The 26,477-nt window shown below is 40.0% G+C and overlaps 1 protein-coding gene across 1 annotated transcript in view; it reads right to left on the reverse strand.

The window, feature by feature from the left end:
* The window catches only part of LOC141003260 (phospholipid-transporting ATPase ABCA1-like), a 183,300-nt gene that overhangs the window by 81,759 nt on the left and 75,064 nt on the right, over positions 1-26,477 (reverse strand). The window contains 13 exon segments of the mRNA XM_073474568.1: positions 2,628-2,830; positions 4,983-5,061; positions 7,476-7,690; positions 13,155-13,292; positions 14,005-14,144; positions 14,813-14,849; positions 14,852-14,923; positions 14,926-14,942; positions 15,901-16,072; positions 16,655-16,771; positions 16,921-17,125; positions 20,550-20,771; positions 24,974-25,196. Coding sequence (XP_073330669.1) covers positions 2,628-2,830; positions 4,983-5,061; positions 7,476-7,690; positions 13,155-13,292; positions 14,005-14,144; positions 14,813-14,849; positions 14,852-14,923; positions 14,926-14,942; positions 15,901-16,072; positions 16,655-16,771; positions 16,921-17,125; positions 20,550-20,771; positions 24,974-25,196 — 1,840 coding nt within the window.

Raw genomic sequence — 26,477 nt, forward strand, 5'->3', positions numbered from 1 at the left:
AAGTGCCCTCCTTGACTTCAATTATCAATTCAGGCCATATGTCAAAAAGAAATAAATCTCCATATTTGTGAAAAATGTCCAAGTGACCTTCGTTTATTTCATTCTGCTGTGGGTTTTAAGCGGTGTTTCAACATCTGCCCTCTTAAAAGTGTCTGCACGCTTCAGGGCAAGCCTTAAAAAATATATAATTTGTACTGAGTATGATAAAATAGGACTACTGGCATCGTAAGAACACTAAAAAAGCAGCTCAAAAGTTATTCAGTAACAGTAACTTGAGTAAGTGTTATTGTATGACTAACTTCTATGCAACTTCTATCATCCCTTGATTATTAGCGCCGTATATATAAAATCAAACCATATTTCAACAGCAGTGTAGTTGGACTTCAAAAGAAAACATGGACGGATGAAATAACCTTGTTGTGTCGAAATTTTGGAAATTCAAAAGGAATTATTTACATTGCCTGCAGGCCATGAATGTCTGAATCATGTTTGAGTTACACGAGGGGCATTAACCAACAGTCGCTCAACTTTATGATCCAAGACTAGTCTGGGTGCCAAACAAACTGTGAGTCATTTGGGAAAATAGGAACGTGCACCATATGTGTAATGATAACAATGACAATACTTCTATTATTATCTCACTTCGTGGGTGATGATGAAGAATATGATTTGACAGTGAGGATGTTCTTTTTGTTTTGTTTCAGTTTAACAATGAAGTTAACATATTAATTAAAAGTCCTTCAACTGCAAGTTAAATGGTACTTTTATATCAATGACGTTTTCAAGCATCCGTCATGATGCTGGTTAACATGTCTGACTAAACATGGTCTTACACATTTTGAGGTACTTCACACAAAAGTCATTTATGTAAGTTTGGATCTTCTAGCCCTCAATATTTAGGACATTTGTTTTCCTTTGAGTTTGTAAATGTCGCTGTTCTTTGAAATCTAAGTATCTCTTATCCACATCATTACGACCCTTTTTATTTTAAGCTTTGTGACAATGTTTCTCACTTATTCCTTCAGTTTTTAGGACAAATCTAAATTCAGGAAATTTGGAAATACATGATTATTTTTGGACGCAATCATCAACTTCTTTGGTCTGTCATAAAAAGCAAGTACAAGGAATCTATGACATAAACATGACGCAAACAATTGACATACATTTTGTGTAAAATCTGGTAAAGATTAAAGACACTTTGTAGGCGAAAACTGAACATGTATTGCACTTGCTACAAGGTTGGTATGGTTGTAAAAGTATTTAAAATGACTCGACATTTCCATCTCAATTCGCTGTTCATCTAAAATTCATTGCATAGCTTTTAATACGAGTATTGCACAATTGCCAAGAAATGGATGAAGCCCATAGATCCTATGTGTGACATTCATTTGAAAGTGAAACAACTTTGAAGGAAAAACAGCAAAGCACAAGGGGCTGCATACATTTCAAATCAGCATGCTGTGAAAAACAATACTTGGCACTGAGACTGAGTCTGAGGGAAGAAATGTAGTGTAATAAATGTGAAGTTGCTTGTTACACTGCTGCCGTCTTTGTAATTTATATTACCTGAGTTGTGGGAGGGATTTGGAAACTGTCTACCAAAATTTTGATTGCTTACTTTACTCTGAGGAGCATAAAAAGACCTCAACAAACTTATTGTTTTAAATCTTTTTCATTACTGGCCATTGAAAAAAAAACTAATAAATAAATAAATAAAAAACGTTTAGAGTGGGTAGTTTTGGTGCCCCAGGCAGTCCCTGAAAGCATATACATATTGATGTTTCCTGCGAAAAGCACAATGTTTGATTGATGCTGTGGTGGATTTCATGGTCTCTAACATCACTAGAATCTAAGATATGGTAAGTATGGCAACCAAAGGTAGCAATTTGTTGCCATTTTGAGGTGCAAGAATGGTGTCTGGACCATGAAAATGTGTTTAAAAATGTCAAATTTTTCATGCAGTGCTTAAAGTGGAATAAAAATAAGTGCCGGCACTCTCCTTATTCACAGATCTGTGAGTGGTTCACAAACAGCAGTGACACTATTTCTAATAGATCACCAGCGTCTTTTCGTGCCAGATCGCTTGCAGCACACGAAGAAAATAGAACAGATGCCGAAATGATCGGCACAGACTGCGATCAGGCTGCTGAGCTCTGCGCTCTGTCTCAACAGCCCAATCGGTCAAGATGGCCGCTGAAAGGAAGTGGGCATTGCTTCAGGGCACTTCTCCTCCTGTGTGTCCCCGGCAGAATATGGCGAAGGCAGAAAAGTGTATCAGCAGCTTGTGACAAGGGCCAGTAAGCAAGAAGTCACAGTATGCCAAAGAGTAAAATGTAAAAGGTGCCAGTACTGCCCCACTTCAAGCACTGATTTTGATGTACAGTGACAAGTTGCTTTTATACTGTCTTCATTTTTGAAAAAGATCTAAAACGTAAACATAAAACCTCTGACTTGACATTGAATGACCCCAAAAGAAAAAGAAGAAAAGTAAAATAATAAACTCAGGGGCAACTTTATCTGCATGAGTACTTTATGTTCCTGTGTGTACGTAGGCACTCTCTCTACAGTATATCTGTGTATTTCATACTGTATCTCTGGCTAGGTTTTCAATCCCACGCTTAATGTACCTCTTCCAGCGTTGTGTCAGAGATGCCGTAGCTGGTCAGGCCAAGGTCAGCCATGGCCAGGTCGAGCTCTTGGAAGAGCAGAGCAAAGGTCCCATCTCTGGCTCCGCTATAAGGCAGTATGTAGGTGATCTCCTGACCAATGCTCTCCAGGAAGACCGCCTCAGGGACATGGCGCCGAACAAGTTTACCCACAGCTGTCAAATCTGCCGGATGTAGATCCGCAAGATTACTCATGAAACAAACTCCAAAGGATTGTAAAACTGCACGTATACAAACTAGAGACGTGTGAAATATAGATTTCTATCCCTCCTTCACTGTCTCCTGCATCACTCTCGTCTAAGTGGTTTGAGTGATATAACGTGCAAAGAACTCAAGAGCAAGCATACTTTTAAAGTTTCCAAACCCAATGTTGATATAATACTACCAGCAAACTTTAGTGAAATATCTTTGGTAGTAAAACATTCAAAAACCACCGTGTAATGAATTGAGATCTCAACATACCTGATGATGTGACCTTTAAACATACTGAAACAGATCAGTGGACATAATTCTCCTGCCTCATCCATTCTGAAGCCCGGTCTTAGTGAGAATCAATCAGGACAGTGTTGCAGAACGCACCGCATCCATTATTGATCCCGAACCTCTCATACATAATTACTGCAGCTTAACAACCACCGGCTTGGTGCTTTATGAAGAAGTAAAGGGATCTTCTTCACACATCAGACTAAATTATTTGTGAAAATGTGTGTGTGTTTCTGTCTGTGTGGTAATAAAGAGAAATGTGCTGTCACTTGTGGAAATGTGATTACTTTTATGGCATCTTATATTTATCCATCGTGTGTCTAATCACTCCGAAGACTGACTGACTTTCCGTGCATAATAAACTAGAGCCTACTGGGGATTTTTCGTCTGATCATGCCTTGCACAGGTACTTCTGTTTACATGATCAAGGCTAAGAATGATCAAAACATTCAAATCAGCAGCATCACATGTTTTAGTTTGGCAGTATCTGTTCAGTCTAAGCTATCTCTCTTTGTTCTGTACACTTGCATCAGAGAGTTGTCTGAAATGTGGAATTAAACATGCGTTAATCCATGCTTCCCAGGACCGATTTTGCTTTGACAACAGTGTCTAGCAGCGATATTGGGGGTGAAACGTGCTGCAGGGTAAATGGATTTCCACTGTTTAAGTTTAGGTTTCTTGAATAGAGTTGAAAAATAATATCAAGGAAATGCTTTTGCCACTTGGGGGGCAGTGTAAACAAGTTGTGAACACAAAATTGACACATCATCTGTTAAGAGTTAACACGAAGCACTTGTGTCGTGCATCGAGTCCTCTTTCTGTCCACCTGATGAATGTAATATTCACTCTCTTTTCGCTCTGGTTTGGTCTCAACTGGAAAATATCTCTGCACTTTAGCTGCTAAATGCTACCCATGCTCCACACCAGCTAGCTAGACTGTATCTGTCTTCCATGTGGTACTGAGCATGCAGCGTACAGTGGGTTTTATGAGCTGGCTCTTGTGTTTCTGTTTTTTGATACGAGAAGCATATGTGATGTAATGCTGGAAAAGTTTGCTACATTAGGCAGGGCTTTCCTGGCCCCCTGTCTCATCACAACGAACACCCCTCTCAAAGCTTCTAGTGAAGACTACCAATCTCTGGAAGAGTGGACAATAGCCACTAGAGATGGCACCACTCACATGGATGTGCTATCAGTTTAGAATCAGCAGTGCTAAAGCGCAAGCTCAACTAATAACATAAAAAAATAAAACATTTTAAAATATCTTCTCCAAGATCATTGTCCATTTGCAGGGAATTTGTCAAAATACACTTTGCCATAGTTTTATGTTCAAATCCAGCACTTTCTATTTTGCCTCCTAGTTTTTCTGCACTCATAAAGCTCTTGTAGTTCTTTCTCCATCACCAAAAATCCAACTTTCCCATTTGTACCTCACATTTGAGTGGGAAATTAAAGTGCACTCTACCAGTGGCTAGAACATTTCAGCAGCATCTAAAGGCAGCAGCTACACCTCACCACTCCTGTAGTGTTTGTTGGTTTGGTATTGAGGGGGTGAAAAAAAAAACATCTGTGAGCTAATAGGAATATTATTTTTGAGAAGTTTTCCGGTTTTTGATTGCCTGTTTTGAAGAAGGCTTACACAGTGCGAACCTTGGAGGGTGTTAAGCTAACTTACAGATGTTACTGGACGTTTCATATACAGTAGGGTTGAATAAATAATGATTTTTCAGTTTTCAAAATATACACAAAAGTTGTTGTTCAAATGCATGCTGTGCTAACTATAAAACATTTTCACACAGTGTAGGGCTGGCAGAACAGAGATAAAGTTTCTACCTGAGGGATCGGAGTTGCTCCAGCTTGTGCTGCCGATGCCATCATCTAGGCTGCTGCTCCTCGAAGGACAGCCTTTCTCCTGTTAATCAGAATTGGATTAGAAGGGCCTTATCATGCCTCACCACTTAGAACAACTCCTGTCTTACATTAATGGAATAATGGATGCCATCCAAAAGTTTCTATTTAATTGCTTTAAATAAAACAGACTGCGTGAGACAAACGACAGGTAATGTAGTCAACCTGTTGTGTAACATTAAGTCTTTTTAGGGGAAGACAATACAGACAATTGAAGATGATATTTTCAAGACTGAAGAGGCCTCACTGCATTTCAAATGAACTTGATGACATTTATTAAATGGAGTTTAATCACACTGAATGAGATCAGGATGATCAAACTTCTTCCAGCTCTATTTCAGAGTTATATTAGCTGTGTAATTGCAAAATCTTCCACTGAATTGCAAAGTCGTCATCTTGGAAAAGGGGTTACTTTCCTACCCTGCCCACAAAGGTGTTTGCATGTTTATTTATTTATTTCAAACAAATGACTCTGCTCACCTCAAAGAGCTTGCAGACTAATGGTAATTGCTCTAGCCCTGCTGGCATCAGTGCATCTTGTTCATTTGCTCCTATTGATTAAAACTAAGTGTGTGAGGCACTGTTGGCGAGCAAGAGCGAGAACCACCCCTCTCCCCGGTGACAATTAGTATCATCCAGCACGTAGGCGTTTGCCAATTCTCATGCTGGGAGAGACTAAACACAGATCATTATAGGGGGAGGGCGGCAAGAGAGAGAGAGAGCACTCAGGAAAGTCAGAAGGGGCCATGTTCAATAATAGACTAGAAAGAGGTTACTGTTGTGTCAAAGGGGCTTGCAACTCCAGTTCTTTTCTTCATACATGAATTCAAAAATCCTGATCCCCTTCCAATTACAACAGTTTTATGTTAAGTTATTCTAATAAGGAGAATAAAGGATGGTAATTGCATGGTCAGGCAAGAGTCCTAATCACCAAATTTGTGTATATCTGAAGATAATGAGATCACACAGCCAATGTTGTGCCTCTCAACAGCCATGAGTGAAATATACTTGGGCATAACAAAATGATGGTTTCTCATGTCTTACTCTGAGGAGCAATGTTTTTATTACAAACATTTCTTTTCATGTAACATAAGAAGTCAAACTTCTCAACTGTTAAATATTCACACAACAATAAAGCTGTACAAAAATAACATATGCTGACTGCTAGTAGCACTGCAACTCTGAAGGGAGTCATCTTCACCTACCTTGTGAATGCCCCATGCTTCAGAACTATTGGCTTAAGGTTCATGAAGGTATAAAAAAAACATTACCCAGACCAACTTTGATCTCTGCCCGAGGCTGTATGTTCTCAGTGATCCACAAATCACATCCCACTGTGGAGCCAAGGACTTTATTCTGACCAGTATAATGGTGGGAAAGCAAATTATTACCCAGGTGAGCCATCTTTCAGGGAATGGTTTACAGAGTTTGCAAAAGTGGTGTCATACAAACAAAATTTCTTTCAGCTCTAATGGTCGGGCTGAGAAATGTGTGGTGAAGTGGAGAGACTACTTGGAATACGTTGTTATTGCAGACTTATATTCAAATTCTTTATATGTCCCAGAATCTGTTGCTTGTGAATTAGATTATGGTCCATAATAATGTAGGAAAGTCAATTTGATTTGTCTTATAACAATAATAATGATATAATCTCCTTACTGTCGGCTGTCGTTAAATCATTTAAAAGTCTGATTTAAAGGTGCTCTATGCAACTTTTTTACAGGCTTTTAAACAAAGAGCCAACATGAGTTTTAGATGTACTTAAAGGTGCAATATGTAAGAATTGGCCACCTGTTGAATTCATACTCAAAACAAATAGGGGGCAGCATGTCCCCAGAGTAAACGCTAAATACTGCCAACTGTAGCTGCCGTTGGCTAGTTAGCTCAGTTAGCCATGCAGCAAGTGATCAGGACTGGGAGCTTGGAGCACCTGGGAAGTGCTGGTATTCCCGCTGCTAGGACCAGGGCTAGCTGGTTAGCATGCTAAACATGCTTTTCAACACAATACACAAAAGTTGTCAAAACTGTTATTCCCTCACATTCTGTTGATCATTTTATTTCAATTAAGTTTTGAATGATTTCAACCAAAAGTCTTACATATTGCACCTCTAAGGGTAATCTATTTACATTTGTAAATATTAGCGCAAAACAGGCAGAGTTATGGTGGGGTGAGAACAAAACAGCACATATTCAACATAGATGTCCTACAGTTCAAGAATATAGGACCATCAAACCAACATGGTTGGTTTTCACTATGAGCTAACCCTTTCATATTGCACAGTCATTTAATCCATTATTGATACAAAAACATTAATTAACATTAATTGAGTCTAATTTGAAAACAATTGAGTCTCCATGGCCAACATTAAAATTCCAGTTCTAAGCTAATCAGTGAACATGCGTGCCTCCTGTTCGTACCTCTTTGGCCTGACTGTGTATGATGCCATTTCGCTGAGCTATCATCTTTTCAGTCCCATCTCGGACCAGAGTGAGGTAGTAGCCGCTGCCAAAGTATTTCTTGAGGAAGAGTGAGGAGCCACAACAACGCAGCCGGCCATTGGAGATGATGGCGATGCGATCACCTAAGATGTCTGCCTCGTCCATGTGGTGTGTGGACAAAATGATTGTGCGAGCTGAAGAGAGACAGAGGGAGAGACTTGATCAATGTCAACTGAACAGCAGTAACAGGAGTGCGTGCTTGTCTGAAGTAGTGTTTTCTTGTGCGAATCTCGAGTCGAGAGTGTGTCTGAAGTTAAAGAACAAAAACACTGGATAGCAACTATAAAAAAAAGATAAGGCACAGACTGGATATTGTAAAATAAATAGCACTTCTGAAGCGTTTTTCTCTTTGGACCTTGTTTGTTTTGACAACTCTTGGTAGGAAGAAGAAGCCTGACAAGAAAAGATGCCACAGATCAAAAGTGTTCAAATCAAGCCAATAACACAATCTGTCTCTACACTTATCTCCTTATTGCCGATTCCGCTGTGTTTTTTAGCCATGCTTATCCGCATGGCAACAAAGCAAACTCTGGAGGAGCGCGTGGGTGTGAATCTGGGACAAAATTAAAATTATGATAAAGGCCACCCTAAGCCGACTTTCCAGCGTTTATATGAGACCACATTTTATTTCAGCTCTCCCTTCTGTGCCGCGAGTCCTTTGATTCGAAAGACTTCAAACGGAGCACAATTGCAATGACAACTACAGCATGCATTGCAAGGTTATTCACAGGTGTTCTAATCCTTTCAGATCATGCTGCATCAGATAACACATATTAATTAACACATACCCCAGAAATCAGAAAAAAGGACTGTATCTGAAATGAAGTCACAGCATGGTCATGTCTCTGCAGTCTGCATGAAAGCAATATCACAAAGTACAGGATTACTTTTGATCCAGTCATGTTTTAAAGCAGAAAAAATTTAACCTGATGCCTTTATCATTAAGTGACAAAGAAAGAAACCTGCTTAGAAGTCAGTAACTTTCAAAAGAGTCTGCTAGCTCAAGAGAATAATATTCTTTACAATCAGCAAGGCCAAAAGAGTCGATAAACGGTGATTAAAGCTGCGTGTTTTTTGAAACGCTAGTATGGTTCAATGGATGGCAATGCCAAAACTAAACTGTTATGAAATAAAATGTTGTAATTTAATTACAACTCCTAGATTAGAATTAGAATAAGAGTTAAATTGCTCCATATTCCAACAGTAATTACTGTTACAGAGTGTTTAGTCAGGACAATCAGGACAGAAAACTCCTTAAAGATGCGGTCCTAAGAGCAGAGATCCTCATGTTTGCTGCTATGTCTGGCGGTTACCGCTGCGTGTTCATGTGGTGGATGTAGAGAGGAGGGAGGGGATGCAAACTGCAAAGCAGACAGGAAGTTAGCTAAAACTACAACGACAGCAGCTTAAATCTTTTTCATAACTGTTAGAATTTTTTTATCCTCAACTTTTTCTCTAGTTTCATTATCGGGTCAAAATTTTGGTTTGTCCAACCCAAACACATTCTCATCAGCCTCTGTTGCATTTTGGGGTTAGTGCTAATGTACTTAGCAAATGTTAGCATGTTAAAACGTTAAATTAAGGTTAGGAGGGTTAGGCAGATCTATTAGCAGAAATGGAATATCATATTCATAATCATGGCTGGATGCCACTAAATCCTACACACTAGACCTTTAAAAGATCCATTTTTAATAGCTTTCAGTGTAGGCACTGAGACACTAAATCTACAGCTGTTGTTCATTGCAGAAGTATATTCAAAATTTGAAAAAACAAATGAATGAGGCTTTTACATCAGCATGTTAGCATTGTGAGCATTAGCATCTAGCTCAAAGCACTGCTACGCCTAACAGTGCCAGTAGCCAGGCAGTAGACTCTCAGCCTTGTTAAGAAAACCGTGTGCCATATGAAGCATATTAATCTCAAAACATGGCAAGCAGATGCTGCACTCTCAGTAAGAAGCTGACTGGATTGAGTTTTCACCCCTTCTTCACTGAATTCGCTGGTTTATTACACAAAGGTCAGGTGCGCTGCTGAGCTTGGCGGCTTTCCTCGCACTGAGCTAGTTAAATCTGTATCCTCGCAGGTCACATTATCCCACGGACAAGGACACACTCAGAGGTCATTAACTGCAGCCCCGTGCAGCCATTTTGCTCGGCCAACTATTTCCGCTCCGTCTCCCCTTCTCCCACCCCACCCCACCCACTTTTTGTGCCCTGCCACCAGCTGAGCTGCTAAATCCATCCCTCCTTAGTTAAGTATTGCTGCCTTATGCTATGCCAAACAAGTCTGGATCCACTCTATATACAAACTCCAACAAAATGCCCAAGTTGAATGAATGCCCACAACCCAGTCAATTTAACATATGGATGGAAAAAGCTATGCTTATGAGGGGGTGGGTTGAGGAGATTGCTTGAGGTTTGGTTTGACGGAGCCAGCTCATTTTGTATGGGATGCTCAAACTCACAGATGATTTTCGTTGGGATTTGTTGTGGTTTACAAGGAAGAAAAAAAAAAAGAAAAAATAGAATCGCACTGCATCATCCGTGAGTTGGGAGTAAAATAAATGTGTTTGGACTGCAGATGGCCCACAAAGGTATTCTGATTTATAGTGTGTTGTGGTGCATTACAGCAAAAAGTGATATATCAAATTGAGCTGGGTGTGTTCAGGTAATTTGGTAGTTGCACTACGTACAGCAAAGTGAGGCTGAAAATCTGGTTTCTGTTATTCAGCTTCCTTCCCCCTAAATCAACTTGATAGAAATGAATTTCACAGTGGTTGAGTAAAGCTGGACAGATATTATGTACATCGGCTGGAAGATGAATTATTGGACACAACTGTATTAACTGCTGTTCAATTCATCCATTACCTATATCCTTTGAAGGGTGGCGGGCGGCAGGGGGGCCAGAGCCGTTCCCAGCTGACAAACATTCACACCTACGGACAATTAGAGTCGCCAATTAAGTGAACCTACATGTCTTTGGACTGTGGGAGGAAACCGGAGCACCCGGACAAAAACCCCAGCAGTCAAATTGAGAACATGCAAAGTCCACACGGGCAGGCCACAGGAAAGCTAGAGACAGATGGCAGGGTCCAACCTAAAACCTTCTTGCTGGAAGGTGACGGTGCTAACCACTGCAACACTTGCAATCAGTTCATATTAATGCATTTTAAACGCCTTTTCAAGCCTGTTAGCAGAGTTAAATTAGGCAGATGGGCTAATCAAATGTTGTAAAAACAGACTGGGAGAAAACACACATGTTCCAGATTCAAGTTTTGTTAATTGTTCACACTTGAATGTATTCTTTGTATTGCCACAACTGAAAAACAAGACACTGTGCAAGGAATCTGTAACTATTTGCTGAAGGTTTCATAGGTTGAAAGAATATTTTTCTCTGTGAGTATCATGTTAAATGTGATATGATGTTGCAAATAATATAGTTGGAAGTTTACAGCTTGCTCCTGTCTCCTCGCCACACTCTGCAGCCTATTTTATTAAAGAGCTTACGTAAGATCATATACAAGAAACTAAGGCGGGTGCGTTTTTATGTCATTTGCACTGCAACATTGGCTTCAACTCTACATTAATTTGTTTTCCTGGGGAAAATGCATTATGTATGGTGGTTCTGCCAGAGAAACTACAAAAATGAATGCAATCAGAGTCTACGATAAATGGAGTTGTTCCAAACATCCAACATCAATTTTGTCACTGTTTTTCAAGGTAAGTCTGGGAAGGATGGCTTAATTATATATATTTCAACATGCTATGGATATCATTCTTTATTAATAAAATAAACAACTATCTTAACGTTGAATGAAAACATTAATTGCCTCTCACACTTTATTTGCACTTCTTGATTCTCACAAACTGAATCACCTGCCTGCATGTGACAAGTCTTATCTCAGCCTAAATGAAGTTTATTCATGGTTTCAGTATTCAACGTGGGATTTAGAACATTCAATATCGTAACACGCTGCTTTTATATAATGTTTATGGCATTTCTGAGGAGCTGGTTTATGTTATTTAACTGTTTAACGACTAATTAAGTCATAACAGCTAACCTCAGGGACGCTAATGTTTGTACTTACAATCGTTACATGGCTGCTGATACAAGCTGTGATAAAAACTCAGTAAGTCAGTGTGAGGAATCTGTAATGTATAATTTAAAATATGTTGTTTATGATGTGCATACATGTAAAATAAATAAATCATATTTACGTGGCAGTTAAGGTAAAAAATACAAGAGGATGGAGCACCAAGTATTTCAGGGCACTAAAAAATGCTCGCAAATTGTTAAAGTTATCAATTACGATCAATAAATCAGGTGATATAAAATGTTGCTGTTGCAGCAAAAACACGCAAGGCTGGAGGCACAAAGCTGAATGTATAAAATCCATTATATGAATCATCCTCAAGGCCCATTTTATAGCATAATGAGTGGGGTAATTTAATAGTAATCAACTTCCAGTAATGGATAATAATTAAAAATTCATAATTTGCTAATTTTCACGTTAAATCTTCACCTTCCACAGTAATTTTCTAATGACACATGACAAAAGAGAGAATTAAAAGGCACCTTAAATGCAAAGATCTGAGGAATAATCAAATGCCACCATATCATGATGAACAATCCCTATTAATTACAAGATATATTAAGCGTACTCATCTGAAATGTACACTGAGGGCTTAAATGAACCTATTAACACATGTATGCTATACCCATGCTCTTTGTACCTTGAGCAATTTAAAGTCCAAACAAGCCCCAACTGAATTTAATCAAAACAATACCCACTTAAGGCAATCTGGTCACCCTGTCTGTGTGAAAAATCTAAGCACTTAATTAGCTATGAAGAACCACAATATTAAGTCCAATTTCAGCCTTCAGTTTTTCCACACAAATAGACTGCCTATAGCCTTTTCTGCTTAATGACAAACCTTAGTAACACTGAGGCGCAAATAAGACTGGAGAGGCACAAAAACATGACTCATTCAACCAGCCAGAATGTGGGTGTTCTCATTATAACGGAGTTATCTCCGCCTCCCAATTGGAGTGAAAGGACTTGATTAGAGAGAGAGAAGCTAATGACATAGCGAGGGCGGAATGTCACTCAATGCACATTAAACATTTAGACATCTGTTGAGAGAATGTGTTACTATAATGTCCGTGTCCTGCCTACAGCCACTAGCAACCACAAAGTATATAAGGCCGGGGAAGTGACAAGCTGACTGATGGCGGCGGACAATTAGGGACTCTGTTAAATAGCAATGTCAATTAAAGCTTCTTGGATTCACTTGTCTTCACTTCCATTTCAATCTGTTCCAGTGCAAATTAAAATTTCTCTCCACCCACAATTGAGTGTCACAGAGACCAAGGCAAAATAAAAAAAAAAGAAGTAGTCTAGATGGTTCATTACCTTAACAGCTCTCATATCGGATACATTTGAGCAACGTCACTTAAAAGTTTAAAATGAGTTCAGCTCAGTTTTGCAAAGTTTCTCAGTTTGAAACGAATCAAAGAAGCACCATGTGCAATACAGTCAATTCTTGCTTCAAAGTCTTTAGCAGAGCCTTAGTTCTTACCACCGATCCCATACAGTACCTTGTTTGTACTTTAAAAGCAGTTCCCAGATACCCCTGCGGGCGTAGGGGTCCACTCCTGCTGTAGGTTCATCTAGGATGACGATTTTTGAACCACCGACAAATGCTATAGCCACAGACAGCTTCCTCTGCATCCCACCTAGAAGACAGAATAACTCACATCAGCTTCACTGATATATTTTGTCTTGGACATGTGCTCCTGTGGCAAAATTATTCATCTTTGTTCCGTGTAGCAGACTGGATGTAATCAGTGAAAATCCTACACAACCATCTGTCAACGTTAGGTTTCAGATGTAAAATGGACACAATACTGGGAACTGATTATAGAACAAATGTGTCGAGTTGTCTCCGGCTTTTATTGTCTTTTGCATGGTGTGAAATGATTGATGGCAGGCAGGTAGATGCACCCAACTCCAGTCCAGATTTTCATAGCAGGCTTTTCAAAATGCATCCAATGTAGTGCTAATGTAGTGGAAATGTCAGCACAGATCAACCTTGAAAGTCATATTTCAGTGATTTTGCTCACAAGCAATCTGTGACTGGGGACAATTTATCAAGCAGGACTTGCTCATGCCCCCCCAGACAATGAATTACAACCTGTGACACACAGGTACAATGCATGTGTATGTTGAGACAGCCACACACACGTGCGCTGGCAGAGGAACGGCATAACAGGGCAGCTTCATCCTGAAAAGAAGGGATAATCTACAGATGATATTCCTTCCCACGGGAAATGAGGAAGCCGAGCTCAGAATCTGATGCACACATCAAAAAGTAAATTTACATCCCTGCATAATTTCAATGAGGTGCCAAGATCCAAAGCATGTCAGCGTACACACATACAGACACACCTGACAGGTTCTTTGCAAGCTCTTTCCGCTTATGTGGCAAGCCAACATCCTTAATCATCTGGTCCATCTCAATTTTCACTTCATCACGGCTGCATCCTTTCAGCCGCGCATAGAAGTAGATATGCTCCTCCACCGTCAGCCTGCAAAGGTGGAAATTATATCATGAGGCCTGTGTGATTGACATGTGGAGGCATCAACTGCCACTTATTCAAGTGTTTCTGGATAAGTGGCCCAAAATGCCAGATTAATGCATCTTGCCAAGAAAACGTAGCTCCATTCTCAGTGCACTTATGTGAACTGACGTCAAGATTTCGTCACAACATAATAAGTCGTAATGCCTGCCTTTACGTTTGCATTAATATTATACCTTACTTAATATAGATGCTTTGACTGTCTGCGATTAATATTAATGAAAGTAATTTGCAGGCGCTCAGCCGTAATTATGATGTAAGACTTGTGTCGAGTTGCAGGTAATCAGTTTGAGGAGAGGGAGAAATAGAGGGGAATCTAAAGGTGAAATAAAAAAAGTGGGATAATGACTGGGAATGGTGCCATTAGGAGGAATTTAGTAGACGGATGTGAGCAAAGTTCACTTCATTTTTTTAGCAGAAAAAGGGAAAGGGATAATGATGTGTTGATGTGAAACATAAGCCCAGACTGAGCCCCTCATTATGCATGTGATTAAATTGCACTGTAATGATCTGTTGTTTTTTTCTTTCTTCTCTGTTTTTTTTAAATACACCAGAGGCAAAACATGATTATACCAATGACAATTGACAACAGCGATGGATCAGCTAAATTCGCTCACTCATTGAATAGGACATTGTGCTGCGGGCACATTCCAGGTACTTTCGGATGCTGTCCATGTCGGAGAGGATGTCATATCCGTTGATGAGAGCTGTTCCCGACGTAGGTGGAAGAGTCCTGTCAGAATTGACCTACAGAGAAAGAAGGCGTAAACAAGACACGAAGCTTTGTGATCAATTCTGGCTGTTGAATTTTGTCTAGTGATAAATAATCTCAAAAGGAGAGGAGCAGCTGGTTGAACATAATGATGAATTAGATTTATCCCCTGCTCCATTTCAACATATTTGTCAATAGATATTATGTTCTACTTCATCAACAAGTTCTAAGTTAGGGCTCAAAAAGTAGGGAAAAAAAGTTTTTTCTTCTCAAGTACTGAGAAAAAGAAAGCAGGACTGTAGCGCTGTGCCAGAAGATCGGGAGCAATGACTATTCATATCATCTGTATTATCTTGTATTCAGTCTCAGGTCATAAATTATGTATTAATTATTTACTAGACTAAGCAGAAAAATAGCAAACTCCATACAAAAGATTGTATAACAGAACAGAAAAAACACAGCTTTTGACAAAACAAACACTATTTTTTAAAAGTTTGTGCCCAAACTCAATTGTAACACTTCATCTCGCAGATAGACAGATACTGTGCTCTGAGCTTCAGTGTGTCACAGAGTCCTTCCTCTGTCCTTTTCTGTTGTTGTGCTCTGTTATGTTTCGTTACAGTTGCTCAGAGCGGATGTCTTCCCTTTCAGCCCTTAGTCTTGCATCACTTGCTCTCTCTCTCTCCTCTCTGGCTCATTCTTTCTGGGCCACTGGGTTTCAGTTATATCCTGTCTCCTAAACCCCTTCCAACCTTTTCCACTACTTTATTTTTAAAACAGCAATTAGATGAGTCCCACTATTAACGCAACAGCTGACTCTGTGCGATAAATGTACTCTCAGAAGATGCCACTCTCTGACAGCACTGACCACTGAATTAATGGCGCTACAGTACAGTCGGCATTGTGTACAAGTTAGATTAGTTGCACCCTGTGAAATCACATGAACATTGAGCCAAGTGGCAGAGCATGGGAGAAATAGATAATGCAACTCACATTGTGGTTGTTTTGCCGGCTCCATTGTGGCCAAGAAAAGATGTGATCTGATTCTCATAGAAGTCTATGCTCAGTCCGTCCACAGCGAGCTTCTTTCCAGTCTTGTAGATTTTAACAAGGTTGCGGATTGAGACCCCTGCCTTCAAATTTGGTGTTGGTTTCTCCAGATACTCTTTAGAAAAACATAAACACACTCATACATGAGCAGAGAAACAAGCGTAAAAGCAGATCTGTTAAAGATAGGGCTGCTTTTTAAAGACACAAACCATGATAAATGTGTCACAAAACTAACTAATACTAATACAAGATAAAAACAAAATTGAACTGTGTTGATATCTGTTGGTGCTAAAACGCCTTTTAAAAATAATATGGTTGACACACCAAATCCTGCCTTTTCTCTCTGTTTAATTATGCACAGTATGTGATTATTTCTTTAATTTATATTGCCAAAATACTGATTGACTGAGAAAATGAAGAGAAAACACTGCTGAGCACCAAAGATTAAAAAATAACGAGCTTGTGCACTTACTCTGAATGCTAATTGGATTGTTTTTTTGTTTTTTTTTTGGCAAGTGCCCAACTTGAAACTCACCTTTTTTCTCACAAAGCGTCAAGCTCTACTATCACCCAATGTGACAAAAAGGTGCTTATGTTTGTTTGCAACCCATCCCAATTAACTCACTCCCAATTAACTTAATAACTTGGTATGTCAAACTCCAGTTACACCCCACAAGTGAAAGTCTAGGCTGTTTACCGCTATGTGCTGTAGAGTCCTTCAGCAGGTTGGGGTCAACGCTGGTCCTTGAGGCTGTCCCACACCAATAAGATGAAGTGAAAGGGAAGTACCATGGCTTTGGGATTCCATACTGGCCTGGGATCAAGTGTGGAAAAGCATTTTAATGATGGTTTGGCTTGAGGGAATATGGTAGCACCAAATTTTTGCATCATTCCATCTTCTTTTAGAAATGGCAGTAGTAGATAAATAACATAAATTAATCCATCATGGTTTAAAATGAATACCTGGAAAGACATTCTCAATGTACCAGGTGAGCACCCAGTAAATAGCAGCATCGATGAGCATCATGATGATGGACACGATGAAGGTGTAGCGGTTTCCCTCTTCTGGACTCACGTTGATGTTGTACCACTGGATACCGACGCCTTGCTGCTCGTACTTGGCAAAGGTCTCGCAGCCGTAGCCGAAGGCCACACAGGACAGTAAACTCTGGTAAAAATATCCAGAGTTAAAGGAATAGACATTTGGGTAAAAAAAGAGACTACAAGACTAGGAGTTGAATGAGAGGATTCGTAGACACCATACTCATGTCTATATGCTAAATACATAGTTGGTTCGATTAGCATAGAGACTGGAAACAAGGGGAAACAGCGCATCTTACACCAGTTGCCTGGAAACTGGTCACAACCAATAAATAATCCAGTACATGTCCCCTGCATGTAACACTTGTAGACACCTCTATGGCCGATATCTACCAAATTTTGATAATTAACAACATGGATACACAGCACTACAGTTAAGATTGTAATTTTGACATTTTGTGAAATGTAAAATGTTAAATTATTGAGCTTTGGTGTTGGTTCTGTTTGCCTCTACTTCCAGTATTTATGCTAAGATGAGCAAACCAGCTACAGTCACATATATAATGTATCGGCATGAGAGTCACACCAAACGTTCTCAGCAGGAAAAGGAACAGGTGTATTTCTCAAGACGTCCTATGGCCTCAAAGAATATCTATTTATACTTTCATGAAAACAATAAAACTTGTGCGATAGCTTCTGGTAACCAAATACAGATGATGTCTTAATCAAGTGAGATATACTGTTACCGCCCAAGGTCACACCTGTAACTGATCAATAAACTATTGTTGCAGACAGAGAAACAATATCTACACAGGCATCAGCTGGTGTACGTGCTGCTTTGTGAACATCTCTATGGACCTTGAGTTCAGAGCGAAGACGGAGGCTAAAATGTGTGTGCTGAAAACTACGATATGTCAGGTCTTTCATACAGTAGGAAATTGCAAATGATGCTTTGCCCATGAGACATCATCTGCCATGGCCTATCACTCCGCATTGCCATGTTGCCCGCCAGCTGTTTTATCACGCCTCATTTGCTCGCAGCATTTCCAACCGGCAGAAGCATTTGCTGAAGCTTCAGAGACCAACCACCACAGATACTGTCTACCCCGATGTTACATTACCAGGCAGAGAATCTGAAAAGCTCTGCAGTAACGCCAAACCTCTAGCCCGGCTGCTAACACTGCTGGCAACTTCCTGTGTGGTCCCCCATTGCCCATCTACTGCCAAGCAATAAACAGCGACTCAGTAGATGAGGGGTGACAGCAGGGCTAGTGGGCACCCATCCTTGACCTCTGCATGAACAGCTGACAATATGACAGGAACCGCTCCTTTGGCTTGCGAGAAAAGGGCAAGAGTTGGGAGGCAGACGAAAAAAGCCCCCTCTACTGAACACATTTCAACACTGCACATCCAGCCACCGTTCAGCTGGCTGCAGACAAAGAGGATTGTTAAAAGGAAGAGTAATCAGGGTTCCCGTTCTGTGTAAGAAGTCATTTTCCAGGGCATTTTTGATAGAGCTGGAATGATGGACAGGACCACAATAGAGACCACCTCTGTCTGACAAGCGTTTCTCAAATGAATTGGATTTTGAAAAACAAAGAAAAGGCTAGTGCTAAGATAATTTGTCCAGTAATCAGTTATTAGATTGGTGGAAAACTGGCAGCTATTTCGGTGATGTGAACTTGATAAAGTTTTTTTTCAAGGTAAAATATCAAAGACTACCTTGTTTCAGCTTCTTCTATCCCTGGGTTCATCTTGAGAAATCAGAAATCATCTTTTTTCAGACATTTTATGGATCAAACAAAGGGACCTTTAGTCATTTCACCTCTCTCCCCCTTTATTTCCTGTCTGCTTCTGTAACATTCGATATTGGACAAATACAAAATACAGAAGAGTTATGGCAAATAAAGTCAGAAAACATATGTCTGGTGCCAGATGTTGCAAAAAGCAAAAATCAATTAATTGATCTTAGCAAGAGAAAACCTGAGAAGTTCTGCAGAAATTTTGCAGGAAATATAATTTTTCTCAGGATTTTTCTCACACTGGAACAATGATTGAAAGTGATTTATTTTCCAGAACATAAAAGAACTCTGGGCTCTCTCTTGTTTCAGCCTAATTTCAGAGATGACAGTCAAAGTACAGTAGATAGGTAGTTGGATTGTGACTATGTCCTGTCTTACAGTGGCCCTTTGATGCACTGCCTTTAGCTCTGCTTTGGCACACAGCTGCAATCAAAACCTGTTCATATAAACTCAGGTGATCTTTTGAAATTCTGTTCCGATTAAAGACTTCATTATCAAGGACAATGTGGGGGAGAATTTGTATGCCTTGGCACGATGTATTTCCGCTGGAGCTGGGAGAGAGAGAAACCTCTGCGCACACACACACACACACACACACACACACACACCTCTGATAAAGTGTAAGGATGAACTGGATTGCGGTTTGGTCGGAGGAACATTGCTCATGCTAATTAGAGGGCTAGAGGGCTATCCATCTAGTCGGAGCAGGGGAGAAAAATCTCAGTGCCAGGGGAGGACCGAGCAACAGCACTTTGTGTAGAGATTAAATAAGGTTTGCAGTGCTTTATATGTAAAATGCCTGCCTAACCTGCATGCAGCCTGTAAAAGGAAACGGACTGAAAAGTTTCCTAAAGGAAAAGAATGACATCACTTTAAAGGACTTACTCAAAGACGAGCCATTTCAGCAGGTACGTTGGCACTACTTGTTGGCAAAAGCAAGAGTTTACAGAGTCGTCCAAGGATGAAAGATGACAGCAGAAGTGACTTCTGTCAGGTGCCAATGTAAGATATTATTGACTGCCACTATTTCAATTTGATAAAACATGAGGCTGTTTACCTTGCCACCCGCACCTGATACCGCATTGTTGGAATTGACAAACAAGAAAGCATGACCTGATTGAAATTCTGGGGAGATGCACTCGCCCGCACAGCAATGAAGATTCAAGATTTTGTGCGTCTTTGTCGGCAGAAAGGACAGCTTGAGGACAAATGATTCCGGCACAGTCCTTAAAGGTCACGCAGAAAGGCTACACTGAGAGTTGAGCAATGGTGTGCTATTTATCTTTATCCCTTAGAGGGTGAGAGAAAAGCCTCAACTTCCTTGCTGTGCGCCTGTCTAGTGTCTTCTTTTATGTAAATGTTTCATGTTTCTGTCACTTGGGTATGTCCGGATTTGACAAAATTCTTCAGTTTTGTGCCAAAATGTGTCCGAGCAAATGGAAACCAATACACAGTTTCACTGGACCTCTAAATTCATCTTCACACCTCAGTATCAGGACAGTTGTGCAGGCACGATAAAGCCAAGTCTTGTACAGATATTATTGAATTCACTTCCTTTCATAACCACAAGCACCGATCAAATCAGACTTGTGCCTGTTTGGATTTAAAGGGAAAAGGATAAGGAACAAACGATTGCCAAAATGGCAATCGTTTGGCCGAGGAATACAACTCAAAATACAGTCAGCCCTCGTGTAGGATAACAGCGGGGGGAGATATTAAAAATCATGCCAGAGCTAAAGACGGACTTACCACAGCAACCTTGGCCCCAAAACTCATGACGTCGCTCCAGGCGAAGCAAAGGACGTGCGGCAGGTAGAGGACAAAGTAGATGAGGCCACCGCACGCCGCTGCTAAGTTGGCCTTAGAGAAGAAGACGCTAATGAAGAAGCACTGAGTGATGGTGGCCAGGCAGAACACCAGCAGGAAGACAAAGATTACTGACGGGTCGCTGTACTGCAGCACTTTGCCATACTGTGGAGAAAGACACAAACAAATGAGCAAAACAGGAATTTGATGCCAAAAGAACTTTGAGGTTTGGAAGAAGAGGCAGATTATTTATCAAGGTAACAGGGAGATTCAGAGTTTGTGATTATTATAGCTGATTTTCACCACACAGCAGACAGAGTAAAAGAGTTTTCAAAGGAATAAAACCTCTAGTGCATCAATATTTCTGAGACACCTGAACACTTTTGCAGTTGACTGATATTCTTTTATCCAGAAGTCATTAAACATGTCACTCTTTTACTCTGCCAGTTTGATGGAGGACCCGTCACTAATTTTAGCGAGCTACTTGTGAAGCCATCCGTTGTCCCACATAACACCACAACGCTGATGTTCTCTCCGAACCCATTTCAAAGAGGCACTTGAACTGTTGTAGGATAATGGTGCTATTGTAATGGATGCAATTATGATTAAAAACTCTATAGAGGACAATGTCACATGGAGCTGTATGAATGTTCATTGTAGGAAGTCTTCTAAATTTGCACAGACAAAATGAACTCTTCAAGCACAACTGCGTGTGCGTCAAGTGATCTCATTTCTTAGGTTTCTCTTTGAATTAATGTCTTCATTATTTTAACAAAAGTCTCATTAGTCCATGAGTCCTGGTGGCCATAAACTCTTCAAAAGTAGTGTTGGGTCCTCCTTGGATCATTGTTAAATAATTTTGAAATCACCTTCAGTATAAGGGCAAGGAGGAGAGCGCTGACGGCCAGCGGCAGGGAACTTGACACTGCCCAGCTCAGCCAATAGATGGCACTTCTCAGGCCCATGATCCTCACTGTCTCCTTAAGCCTGGCCTCTTTCTCTGCGACGATACTTTTAACGATCATGGCCACTGAGTAGATCCAGGCTAAAGTCATGTATAAGGGGAGGGAGCGTGCCAGAGTCCGGAGGAACCTGAGGGGTGGAGGAGCCAGACCAGACATTTACATCTGGTACTAACATGTAACCTGTATCTGGACATTTTTTCAGGAAACGTCCCCCAAATAATAATAAAATAAATCACACATTCCTACCCCAAACTGCTCACCAGCTAGTTGCTAACTTTTCTGCCTGCTGTTTGGTGCCGGGCAGGCAGTGGTTAGGGCTTTGGAGCTGTGAAACTCAACCAAAACAGTGAAGGTTGCGTACGTGCAAAAGAGCAGCTGCAAAGATGCAGCTGAAAGATGCTAAAAGGCTCTGTAGAGCTGAAGGGAGGGTGATAATTCTTCATGGGCTCATCACCATTACCAACCACTTTCAAATGCACACGGTCATTTGATCTGTAGTTGACATAAAATATACATTTTTACTGCATTAAGACTGTGGTCAAACTGTACAGTCTGCATTTATAACCGTAGTCCAAAAGCATTCCAATTGCTCTGCATGCATTTACACATGGCATTCAGAATGTGGGTCTGAATTGCCGTTTTTATCACGGTTTGTGACAGTTAGCCTCTTGTCTATTTACTGTCAGCTCTGTGTGTTGCCAAGGCAACAACCTTTAAGGCTGTTGTAGAGATGAACGCCCACATTTATGTTCGGAAGGAGAAACAAATTTGTAAACAAGGCTTGGATATCAACAGGGTTTTGGATATTAACAAAAATTAGAGAAAAAAGAGGGAGGCTGTGTTTGTTTATTGGTCTGTGTGTGTATGCCTGCAATATTCCTTCTTATTAGCCATTCAAACAACTTAGTTGGAATATTATCTTTTGTCAGAATGAGGGCAAAGTCTGGAATATTTTGCGCAATGTAAACAGACAATCTAAGTTCCCCTTTACAAGTAAAAGTCCTGCTTTTAACATTTCACTGAAATCAGAGTACAATAAGCATTGTCCGCACAATGAACTGGTGGTAGTAAAAAGAAAAAATTGTAGTTGTAGGTAGGTATTTTATACTATAGGTGCCAAATAAATATAATGAATGGAAATAAAAAGTGGCATGACGTAGAAGTTTTGAATTAAAGTACAGCTACTTCAAAACGGGACTTCAGAACTAAGGTAAATGTAATAATGTTCGACCAGCATCCATTTCTGGCTCGACAATGTCTCATTTATTATTCATTTTTTAGTCCTATTTGCATGGCTGATTGATGAGATGTCAGCAGCTGTCTTCCAACTGTGAAGGTGGTCTCTGACGCCGTCATTTGCATCCTTTTCTCAGTGCTCGGTGTTGCTTTTCACAACAAATTAATCAAATTTTAATGACCGCACACAAACGTGACAAAACATTTGAAAGGTGGTTTCACGTTGTCAAAACAAGGACATGCCGTTGGGGAGAGGAAACGGGTATTGATCATCACTGATCAGTGTTGGTTTTCACGGAGAAGATCTTGTCAAACACTTGGATTCAGCCGGTTTGAGACGCGAGCCAAGTGTGGGAATGGTGTAAATATATCAGTCTGCAGCTTAATACATGCATTAGCTTCTCCATAATAGAAGACGAAACAAGTGTAAAGTGACAGAGGACTCAGGTGCAGATGACAAAACTGGTTGTTGTCACACCTAATCCAGATACAGCCTTGTGATAATTACCATTTGATTTGCTATTATTATTAATGTGCTGAAAATGGCTGTGAAATTATCATTTAGAATGGGCCTGTGATCTGAATACACATCGCGCTCGCAGTTGCTCCTCCAAGGCACTCAACTAACTCAATTTATTGTTATTAATGTTTACAAATTGTTGGTGGCTTGCAAACACATTAGGCTGATGGGAAATTACATTTCACCCAGCTGTTCAAATATCGGTTTTTATTTACCAGCCGCATTTTCCAATTAAACTGCAAAAATTGATTAGGGGGATCTAAAATAACCATCCTTTTTGATTTCATTAACGCCTACAAAGCATGAAGTTGGTGAAAGATGTGCGCTATATAAAGGAGACCAGCAATAATGCTGCTGCAGTGTATGTCACCGGCGGCACAAAGGGGCTCCCTTTTCGTGAAAACTGTTCTTTGTGCATCCCTCCGAATCAATCCGTAAGCAGAGGATCATTCAGGATAAGGAAGTCCATTATTTCCTACTAAACTACTGATTCAGCAGTGGATCACTGGATAAAGAACAAAACTAAAATAAATACATTTACAACCTCAAAGATATTTCCAGAATAAAGACATTTGCTAAGTAAAAACAAATCTATACTATACTGCACATGACTAATGTTTTCTTTAGGCTCTTTTTCTGGGAGTAACACCAAATGAAATTTACATTTTGTTCCAAAAGTTTTTCCAAATGATTAATGGTGTGAGACCCATTAGATGATTGTGCTTGCAGTGCATTATACATCATGAGGGTGATGATGCAGATAGGCTTTGGTTGTCTAAGGTGTTGCTCTTTCATATTGTTCTAACCTGTGTACATTATGCATGAGTTCAAGGGCTGCTGAACTGTTCGATATGCCAAATCTAAACACATTGTTCTGACGAGCCATTGCAAGTTTATATTATTTCTGACTTTTAAAACGAGCCGAATATTAATCTTGTTTGTTCATATTATGTAATTCATCTTATTTGTCATACAAATAAGAGCAGTGTATATTAAAAAATGTAAACCTCAGGGCTGCACGTGGTATTTGGTCCACACTCTAGAGCTTCCCTCTGAACTTTAGTGCAGTGCTATTCCTCCCACTCACGGTTATTACCTTGCAAATTCAATAATGTAAAAGACTGCAATAGTCCTCGCAATAAAGGAAATATACAGTTCCGATCATTCACTTCTCATATTACATAACAGGAGCCTTCTTTATGCATAAGGTGCAGACGGAGAGGTGACGCAATCACAGGAAATACAGGACAAACACCACTGGCATGATTTTAATTTGACTAAATTGCAGTTTTGGTTGCATGCTCGATTAGTGAGCCCACGAAGGCCGATTGAAGGAATCACGGATAATAATTTGATTCTGTTCTGATGAATGTGTTATGATTAATAACAGGAAGAATACCAAAACACAAAGCATGAACAATTCTCTGATTTGGTTGGATGCATTTGGTCAGATGTTTAGCTTCTTAGTCTGGCTGCATTTGAGGTTTATTTTTGTTATGTTTGTCAATTTTTTTTTTTTTGTTTTTGGTGACGAAAATTCCCATTTGGGGAAAACAGCAACTGAAAAATCCTCAAAATGTGCATCGTTTTCACATTGTATGCTTTGTGTTTCGCTACCATCCATTAAGCGACTCTTTTCTACTGACCTTAACCATGACACTTATGAGCGCACAGGGAACAGCGAGCAGAACAATGTTTTCTGTGAACCTTGCACACCAAAGGGCGCCGTTTTGAATGCCAACGGCACGCAGCACTTCCTTGAGCCGCAGTTCCTTCTCCAGCACCAGGTCTTTGATGGTCATGCACACGGTGTACATGAAGGCCAGCACCAGGAACATGGGGAGCATGCCTCCAACACCCTGGATGAAGCTGGTTGTAGAAGAAAGCGATCACAAAGGTCAGGACTGCACACGGACAAAGGCAACACTGCCAGATGGGTGTTAGCGTGTTTTTAATCTGCTGCATACTCCATAGGCTACTCCATTTGTACATACCGTATGTATATAGATAAATGCTGGGTACGCACATGCATAGGCACCAGCTCCGAGTATATGCACAAGTATTATATATACAGTAAGTTCTCTTCTTCAAATGACTGTACAATATGATTAACTTCACTGATGGTTGGTGACATCTGGAGCTGACATGGAGAATGGATTAGTCCAGATGTTTGGTATTTTGGTAACTGGTTTTACAATGCAAGTCATTTTTAAAGCAGAAATATAATTCATTGTGAGAAACTGCTAGTTGTCTTTGTTGAATATCTAATATCCTTGGGTTTTTGGATTGTGGGTTAAACAACATAGGCACACAACCTTGATATTTTTACATGCACACTATTTAAAAGTTGCCTTAAAAAAAAAAAGAAAGAAAGAAGAAGAAATGGAAACTATGCAGCTAATGAAAAAGTTATCATCGCAATGGACAATCAAGACCGTCAGAGCTGTATTTATGGATTCAATGCCATTAATGCCGCTTTATTTTTACACCGAGCTAACCTTCATAAATCTGGTGCATCAGCTCAATCAACTCATTTAGTGCTGCACCTTGTGCCAGACATGATGTATGATTTGATGCTGTTACAGCACAATAAGGTGATATTAAACTGGCTTCATAATGCCACCAAAATGCCATGTCAATATCTTCTCCTCTGCCAATATAACAAAGTGCTTCCTTTGCTTTATTAGACAGTGAAGGAGGGATATCAAATAGATTTTGACAAAGTATAGATTTCATATATCACTTATGCTTGCATTCCATAAATACCGGGGATATAATGCAAGCAAAGCACTGCTCAGCACGGATGTATAGATAAAGCACAAAGAGAATACGCAGTAATTGGCAGAGTGATGCTTTTCTTTTCAAGCGATTTAACATAAACAACTGATCAAAGTACACTTCAAGCACATTTTCATGAAATGAATTTCCCCTGTAATTCTGGATAAGTTATTTTTTAAAGGCCTTATTGAATCCCAGCCAAGTGAGAACAGTTAACGCAAACATCTACTTACCATAATTGCAAGGTAGCCCTGTGTAAGTGCTTTTTTCAAATTGTGATTGTGAATCAGTAATTTGTTTTTTTCTCTTATTTTGTATTTCTTTTTAAACAGCTATAAACCACTGTACTATAATGGTCTTAATCAAAAAGCA

The sequence above is a fragment of the Pagrus major genome, chromosome 10, assembly GCF_040436345.1.
Source record: "Pagrus major chromosome 10, Pma_NU_1.0".
Taxonomy (NCBI): Eukaryota; Metazoa; Chordata; class Actinopteri; order Spariformes; family Sparidae; genus Pagrus; species Pagrus major.